This window comes from Somniosus microcephalus, chromosome 11, assembly GCF_052327205.1.
Source record: "Somniosus microcephalus isolate GS21.2 chromosome 11, FLI_Smic_1.0, whole genome shotgun sequence".
Taxonomy (NCBI): Eukaryota; Metazoa; Chordata; class Chondrichthyes; order Squaliformes; family Somniosidae; genus Somniosus; species Somniosus microcephalus.
In genome coordinates, this window is record NC_140997.1 from 220,318,799 (window position 1) to 220,328,065 (window position 9,267).

At 46.5% G+C, this 9,267-nt stretch overlaps 1 protein-coding gene across 1 annotated transcript in view; it reads left to right on the forward strand.

The window, feature by feature from the left end:
* Positions 1-8,953, forward strand: part of mst1rb (macrophage stimulating 1 receptor b) — a 152,224-nt gene extending 143,271 nt beyond the window's left edge. The window contains exons 17-20 of the mRNA XM_086000006.1: positions 71-180; positions 1,219-1,384; positions 4,588-4,724; positions 8,334-8,953. Coding sequence (XP_085856132.1) covers positions 71-180; positions 1,219-1,384; positions 4,588-4,724; positions 8,334-8,541 — 621 coding nt within the window. The 3' untranslated portion in view covers positions 8,542-8,953. The remainder of the gene's footprint in view (positions 1-70; positions 181-1,218; positions 1,385-4,587; positions 4,725-8,333) is intronic.
* The last annotated feature ends 314 nt before the right edge of the window (positions 8,954-9,267 follow it).

The window sequence follows — 9,267 nt, forward strand, 5'->3', positions numbered from 1 at the left end:
CTGCATCCAATAATTCTATTAAGTGTTGATTCTGATTGCAATTGTTTGTATTTCCCCCCGTCGTGTACAGAATCCAACAGTGAAAGATTTGATAGGCTTTGGCCTACAGGTTGCCAAGGGAATGGAATACCTTGCACTAATGAAGTTTGTTCATAGAGACCTTGCAGCGAGAAACTGCATGTAAGTACATTGGTAAATAAAGTAAATTTATAATGTTGAAAACCCATTTTGCTGCATGTGGGGTGAGTGAGACTGAGTTATTTACAATTGGTTCTGAAGTCCACCTTCCTTAGCCTCTCTCTTGTGTACCCTCTTTACGTTCGCCCCCATGGATAAAGTTTGCAAAATAATTTCACTGAGAATATGGCACTCGTTCCTAAAACAAAAATATCCTAGTGCTTCCTTTGGTGGCCTAGTCAGTAAAGGCACCACCAGGAACAAAGCCAAGCAAATGAGAAGATTCTCAGTGTGCACTGAGTTGCCTGATCTCGTTGAGGTATCAGTTTGGGTGCCCCCAATTGACCTCAGCATCACTGTCTAAGAGAAAGGGGAAAAATCAGCGGAAAAATCAGCTCCTGATTGCTGTTGGAAAATACATGTGCCTGGACATGGGAAGAGGACAGAATCGGGCTCAACTATGAGGCCTTCCATGCTTGAATAGTCTACCAACACTGCTCCCTTGGCTTGCATATGAAGAATGGCCCCTTGAGCAAGGTACCAGAGGTCTACCAGAAGCCAGACTTTCAGCAGCATCCGTGGCTTCAGGAGCTGAAGAGAGAAAATTGGTGGGAGTAAAGAAAGAATGAGCACTCCTTCAAAGAAATTTCACTTGAGCCATTGCAGCTCGCACTTTTGGATGTGGGAGCAACATCAGATAATTGGTTCGTGGTTAGAAAACTAGGTTAAAAGGTTGTTTACAGTCAGTTGGGTACAGGGCTCTGAAGTTCGACACGGTCAAGTTATGTACACAAGCAATCGATAATTATTTTTCAGCATCAAATATATGAGTAACAAGTATTAGATGCAGTTCCTGGTCTGCCACTCCCCCTCGAACGAGATAACTTGGTCAAGAAAAGTAGGGGTTAATCAGTTTTGGAAAAGGGATCTTGATGGGATTTCTTAAAACACTAGCCACTGAAATTGTACTTTAAGATTGCCTGTTTATGGGGTGAGAGCTGATCCACACTGTTGACTTGTGTTTTTCTTTGAATGCTTTAGGCTGGATGAGTCATATGTAGTGAAGGTGGCGGACTTTGGAATGGCGCGGGATGTGTTGGACAAAGAGTATTACAGCATTCAAAACCATCGGAAAGCCAAGTTACCCGTGAAATGGATGGCACTTGAAAGCCTGCAGACCCAAAAATTCACAACTAAATCTGATGTGGTGGGTTTGCATATGTTCTATTGGGCACTTCTGTCTTGTATTGTCTGCCTTTAATAGTATCTCCTTACTTCATAGAATAACATGGTTGGCTGTAGTTGCACATAAAACCTTTTATTTTCTTTCATCCTTGGTTCACTCCTCACCAAACTGGTGTTATGGTGAATGCATGCTGCCAGGCTACCAGTGCTACTCGCCCACCAGTACTACTCTATGAGTTAATGGCTGGCCCTCCACTTGATGCCTCCCTAGGATGGCATTACTGAGATTATCAATGTGCTGTGTCTTGGGAAGTTTTACTACATTAAAGGCGCTCTATAAATGCAAGTTGTTTGTTGTTGTGTAGGGGATCAGAGGTGTGAATCCATGTGTTCTCATCATGATACAGCAACGAGCTGGACTCACGAGCTTGAAGTACATGTGTCCTCCAGACCGTGCTTTATATTGTACAGTCTGCTTCTCTCGTGAAGTATTTCTGTGTCACACACCATTCTCCAGTTGAAGGTTGGGGAAGACGAGCTGCTTCCAGGTCTCTACAACTGGGGACACTGCAACAGTGATTCCCTGGAGAGTGGGAAGAAGAGAATGACAATCTCTACATTTCCTCCACTCCTGCCAGGCATCCAGTACACTCCATGGCCAGGACTACCGATGCTTGGTGGCTCCCGCATCATGAACTCTGGTATCCCCCAAGGATCTATCCTTGGCCCCCTCCTATTTCTCATCTAGATGCTGCTCCCTCGGCGACATCATCCGAAAACACAGTCAGTTTCCACATGAATGCTTACGACGCTCAGCTCTAACTCACCTCATCCACTGCTGAAGCCCTCATCCATGCCTTTGTTACCTCTAGACTTGACTGTTCCAATGCACTCCTGGCTGGCCTCCCACATTCCACCCTACATAAACTTGAGGTCATCCAAAACTCTGCTGTCCGTGTCCTAACTCTCACCCATCGCCCCTGTGCTCGCTGACCTACATTGGCTCCCGGTTAAGCAATGCCTCGATTTTAAAATTCTCATCCTTGTTTTCAAATCTCCCCCTAGCCTCGCCCCTCCCTATCTCTGCGCTTCTCCAATCCTGGCCTCTTGCGCATCCCCAATTTTAATAGCTCCACCATTGGTGACGGTGCTTTCAGCTGCCGAGGTCCTAAGCTCTGGAATTCCCTCCCTAAACCTCTCCACGTCTCTACCTCTCTTTCCTCCTTTATGACGTTCCTTAAAATGTAACTCTTTGACCAAGCTTTTGGTCATCTGCCCTAATATTTTCTTATGTGGCTTGGTGTCAAATGTTGTTTGATAACGCTCCTGTGAAGCACCTTGAAATGTTTTACTCTGTTAAAGGTGCTATATAAATACACGTTGTTGAATAAGTAAAATTCTATTTTTATTACATAAGATTGCATGGTTTTTACTGGTGTGTTGAGGATTCCAATTCCATTCATTCTTTCACGAAAACCATAAATCTATTGCCTTGCTCATCGCATAACCGAGTAAAAACCATGTAGTGAGCAATAGTGGTGACCACACACCCATCTACACTGTGACTATAGCTTGGTCAGAGCATAGCTGTGTGACACAATGAGGTTGCATTTCATAGAAATACGGAAAATCTAGAGGGTGAAAATTCTGTAGGCCCACCTAGTCTGCCTTTGCAAACTTTGTGTTTCTTGTCCAATTTGACCGTGAAGAGATCTAAGCTACTTGCCCCTGTAACCTCCCTTGCTCAGCTATTCCATGGACCAACCAGCTTCCCAGTGAAGTAACCTGAAACCGACCCTCTTCAGCTTATACTTGCGTTCCCTTGTTCTGCTGTCCTGCACTAAATCAAATATCCCCCTGACTGAACCCGTACATAAAACGCTTGTATAAAATTCTACGGTGAACCATTTCAAAGTCATCATTAACCTAAATTTAAACTAAACGGAACGGGTTTATAACTGTTAAAATAGCACTCATAGGACTTTTACACAAACACATTGGCCCAGTAATTCCTGTCGGGGGCTTGCCGCGCGTGCAAGCCCCCGATGTGCGCTCACCCTGCGCGCCGACATCTAAAACCTGGCCCGCAGTGGATTTCCTGTCAGTGGCCTGGTTCTGATCCCGGCGCGCTGTGCTAACCTGACCCAGCGGCGTAGTTAGTGCGATGTGCCGGCTGGGATCAGGTGAGCACTGTTCAGCCAATCAGGGGAGGGGAAACTTCATTCATAAGTTTGATAGTAAAGACTGTCAAACTCATGAAAAGTACTGCACCCCAAAACACTACTTAAACTTTAAATAAAATTTTAAAAAGCATCCCAATAATTAAATTAACTATGAATAACTTTAAAAAATTATTTTAAACAATTAATCAAATTTTTGAAAAAAATAAATTTTTAAAAAATAGGGTCTAAAACTAAACTTACCTTACTCTAGATTCTTTAAAAATAATAAACCTGTGGAAAAAAAAATTCTAAATTGTACTAAAAGACCACTTACCTGTAAAACTAAGGACTTACGTCTGGTTTTTCCACGCGTAAAAACCGGAGGCCTTTACACACGCGCAAATCTGTAAAAATACAGGAAATCCAAGTCGCACGCGCTGCCCGATACCGCGCATGCATTCAGCCTCTTAACCCCTTGGGTCAGAGGACAGGAAATGCCGGTTTTCAGCACATGCGCTGTGCATGCTGAAAACCGACAATTCCTCCTGGCACACGCGTGAGTACCCCGTCCTTACTCACGCGTTGTGACAGGAATTACTGGGCCATTAACTGGCACACTTCCAGAAGAAATTAAACATATTTTTAATCACATTGCAGAGCGGCGGAAGAGTGGCAGAGGGTTAGAGGAAGTGATCAAACCTTGTTTTTATTTATTCGTTTGTGGGATGTGGGCGTCGCTGGCAAGGCCAGCATTTATTGCCCCTCCCTAGTTGCCCTCGAGAAGGTGGTGGTGAGCCACCTTCTTGAACTGCTGCAGTCCGTGTGGTGAAGGTACTCCCACAGTGCTGTTGGGGAGGGAGTTCCAGGATTTGGACCCAGCCACGATGAAGGATCGGCGATATACTTCTAAGTCAGGATGGTGTGTGACTTGGAGGGGAACTTGGAGGTGGTGGTGTGTATATCATCCACATCATTACAATCCATTGCTACTTAATCACTGTCATTTTGTGTAATTTTTATAGCTATTTACAGATTGATTGACATCTGTCTGTATTATATTTAGTGGTCCTTTGGTGTGCTGCTGTGGGAGCTGCTAACTCGAGGGGCACCGCCCTACCCAGAGATAGATCCTTACGACATCACGAGATACTTGTTAAAGGGGAGAAGATTGCCTCAGCCAGAATACTGCCCAGATGAGCTGTGAGTGTTTTGTACATGGTCTGTCTTTGTTTCACTTTAATGTTGAAGGCAGAATTCATCTCTTTTGCTAATGACGTTTCCAAAACTTCATTCCAATCCTGAACTGGGAGATTCAGCCATACCGAAAGGCTCAAACTATTTCTGTAAATGCGACTAATTTAAGTGACTTCTCAAGACGGTGCTTTTACTTTTTACTTTATAGATCGATATCCCAGGGCAGGACCTCTGTGCCACCTCTTACACTGGGATTGGGTGTCAACCTCTGTAGGCTTGCTGGGCTCTACTGTGCAAAGGGAGACTCGGGCCGAGAAATTGGGCTGCACCGTGCCTGATTTTCAGGCGCTACGCGGCCTACTAAGGTCCCAAAATGGCAGGCGGGACGTGCTCGCACACATCTGGCTGGAAGTGCGCCGCCCGCCATATTGGGCAAGGACAAACAAGAGACGTCCTTTACCCACGTTTGAAGCAGGCGTTAGGCTCCACGTTGTCCGTTGTCTCGCCCATCCCCATCCGGACCCTGGACCCACTTACCTGAGGGCGGCTGCAGCGTTAGCAGCGGCCCGATTTCTTAGCAGCCCTCTCCACTTTACGCTGGTGGGCTGTAACGCCACACTGGCTCTGATGATTGGTTTCCGAGGCCTAATATCAGGACCTCTTCATTCTGGTACAGGGTAGTTGCCCTGCGCCCGCCCTTCCCAGCCCCTGAGCAACCAAAATTGGGCACGCCATAATTTCTAGGCCCCAGAATCCAAACCTGCAGAACCACCTTCATGTGTTGAGTCTGCTGGAGCTAGTGCCTTTATACCAATGGCAAATTTGTCATTGAGTTGGCCGTCTGGTGCAGCTCACAACCATGACAACGGTGCACCTGCCTGTCAAAGCATCTTCGAACTGGGAAACATGAATTGGCAATAGAAATATAAAGCTGCTGAGGCCCATGCTGTTGCCACCAGCTCCTGGTGTATGGCTCACGTACAGCTGGTAGCAACGCCAAAAATGAAGGTTCAGGATTTGCTACGGCCGGCTGCTGAGATGACCCACTGTTACCCGGGCACCAACCTTAGCAAACCTGGCAAGTTTATTTTGGCTTGTGCAAGATCGGCATGTCGGGAGCCAGTGGCACTAGCACTGCACTAAATCAATAGAAAGGCTTCTTAAGCTAAAGAGGCGGAGGAGAGTACAGGGCACAACATAGGAGAGCGAACTTGGGATACTGGTGGGTAGCTCGCTGTTGCCCTCAGCACAGTGCGCAACACCAGTAAAGAGAAAGAAAGACTGACTTGCATTTATATAACATCTCAAATGCTTTACAGCCAATGAAGTACTGTTGTAATGTGGGAAACGCGGCAGCCAATTTGTGCACAGCAAGCTCCCACAAACAGCAATGTGAAAATGACCAGATAATCTGGTTTTGTGATGTTGATTAAGGGATAAATATTGGCCAGGACACTGGGGATAAGTCCCCTACTCTTCTTCAAAATAGTGCCATGGGATCTTTTACGTCTCATCTGAAAGACGGCACCTCCAATGGTGCAGCATTCCCTCAGCACTGCACTGGAGTGTCAGCCTAGCGTTATATGTGCAAGCCTCTGGAGTGGGACTTGAATCCACAACCTTCTGACTTAGAGGCGAGGGTGCTACCCACTGAGCCACAGCTGACACTAAGAGGGCAAACAAGATTTCAGTGTGTGCAGAGCCAGAGGGCTAGCATTGGTTGGGTCCCAGTTTCAGTACTGTGTACAATTCTGGTCACCGTATGACTGTGGGGAACCCCTGGCTTCAGAAAGGGTGGGTTTGCCGTCTTTTGCCTAAGGTGCTGCACACACATCCCCGTGAATCCTGTTGACTATCTGACCCACATCAATCACATATTAATATTGGAATCCAGGCACATTGTAAGGGTTTTTAAGTTTGACGTCCAGTTACTTCAATTTCTGCATTTAAAAAACGACCCCATGCCCAAGCCTTTTGTCTCTACTTCAGTTTTGAAGATGAGTTCGTCAGCGCAGCATGGGGAAAGGGAGAGAAAGAGTATGCACTTTAACCTTCACTTGCAGCTCTTTAAGTATCTGCAGCAGTGCAGAAAATCCTGCCTCCAAAGTCTATGAGCTTCCAGCTGTATCCTGCTGCATGGGTGGGCGTTTGCATGGAATAATTAATGAGCACTGAATTGGAAAGACAAAAGCCAAATACTGCGGATGCTGGAAATCTGAAATAAAAACAGAAAATGCTGGAAATACTCAGCAGGTCAGGCGTCATCTGTAGAGAGAGAAACAGAGTTAATGTTTCAGGTTGATGACCCTTCGTCAGAACTGGAAAAAGTTTGAGATGTAACAGGTTTTTAAGCAAGTGTAGGGGCAGGGAGAGGGGGGAGGAGAGGAAAGAACAAAAGGGAAGGTGCAAGGCAAAAGGAGATGGTAATGGGACAAGTAAAGAAACAAAAGATGAGTCTAGATGAGGTGTAAATGGGAATATCAGAATCATTAACAGCTGCCATGTGACAAAAAATAGGGGGAGAGATTAGGGTCTGAAATTGTGAACTCTATGTTGGGGTAGATTTTCCCGAACCTGTCGGGAAGAAGGCGGGACTTCCCCTTTCGGGTTTTTGACCCGCCTACTTCGACATCCGGGCAATCCACGCGATTTTCCCTTGTTGAGCCCGCCCAGCGGGCTCAGCAGGCCAATTAAGGGCCACCCAGCAACAGGTGACGTCATAGACTGCAATTTCATCTGTCAAGAGTTCTTGACAGATGAAATATCAGCGTTTCACAGCTGTTTGAAGCTGTCAAACACTGACAGTCTGAGTTTTAACATGAGTCATTCTGCACAGACTCAGTTAGAACTCTTACCGGCACTCAAAGCTGAAGGCTGTCACTTTTCACAGATCGCAGCCGTTCAGCTTTCAGTTCCGGCTGAGTGATGCGCTCCCGACGGCTACAGGAAGAAAGGCTGTGAAGGTAAGTACAGGTAAGTAAAAGTTCTTTACACACTTTAAACACACCAAACACACTTACCTTTACACTCATGCACCCATCACTCACCTGAACACCGACATCGCGACCCCTCCAACTCCTTCAACCCGACGGCCCGCCTGCTCTAACCTGGCGTGGTTTGGAGCCGTCGGGAATCCCACACGAAACCCCTCAAAATAGGGATTAGGCTAAAAACTGCCTGTTAACTACCTGTTAACAGGCAGTTAATTGGCAATAATCCCTTCCCGCCTGGTTTCGGCGGGTCCCAGTGCGGGGCGGGTACCCGCCACCCCTGAAACTTACGTGGGGCGGGGTTTTGGGCGGGATGATGTCGGGACCCCCAAATTCGGGATTTCCCCCCCCCCCCCCACGCCTGAAACCTTGCCTGACGGCTCCCCTAAAATCTAGCCCGTTGAGTCCAGAAGGCTAATCAACAGATGAGGTGCTGTTCCTCAAGCTTACGCTGAGCTTCATTGGAACAGTGTAAGAGGCCGAGGACTGAATTGGGAGGGTTTGGCAGGAACGGTGGTGTGGATGGTCCATTACGCACCATTCCCGTCCTGAAATCTGAAAGGGCTGGAAATGTAATGTGGCCCACAGGGCGTGCTTAATTTTAATGACACTCTTTCTTGCGCAGGTTTGACATTATGCTGCGTTGCTGGGATCCAAAGTCTGAACTGCGTCCGAAATTTACTGAACTTATCTATGAAATCGAAGAGATTCAATCCATGTTGGAAGGAGAACACTACATCAACTTGCGAGTAAATTATGTGAATTTGGGGAACAGCCAGCCTTACCCTGCAGTGGACACTACTGATGATGAACTAGACTTGGATTCAGACTGATTACATTTTGCTGCACTTGTTGATGAATCTGTTCAAAATATTGACTTGAATTTCAAGAGAATGTTATTTTAAAACACACTGGGAGTCATTCCTACAGTTATGTTACTATTTTTCCCTCAGTGTCAGCCAGTGGGCCAGCTGGTAGCACTCTCGCCTCTGAGTCAGAAAGTTGTAGGTTCAAGTCCCACTCCAGAGACTTGAGCACAAAAATCCACACTGACACTCCAGTGCAGTGCTGAGGGAGTGCTGCACTGTCGGAGGTGCCGTCTTTCAGATGAGACACTAAACCGAGGCCCCACCTGCCCGTCTCAGGTGGACGTAAAAGATCCCATGACGCTATTTTGAAGAAGAGCAGGGGAGTTATCCCCAGTGTCCTGGGGCCAATATTTATCCCTCAATCAACATCACTAAAACAGATTATCTGGTCATTATCACATTGCTGTTTGTGGGAGCTTGCTGTGCGCAAATTGGCTGCCGCGTTTCCTACATTACAAACAGTGACTACACTTCAAAAAGTACTTCATTGGCTGTAAAGTGCTTTGGGACGTCCGGTGGTCGTGAAAGGCGCTATATAAATGCAAGTCTTTTATTTCGGTATTTTCCCTCCTGTAATCTGTCTCTGCTCATTCCTGTGGCCAATGCAATCTGTAGGAAAGGACATGGGCCTCCTAAGTTGTAAAGACATCCTCACAATTAAGCGTTCTGGCCAAAGACCAACCAATGGTC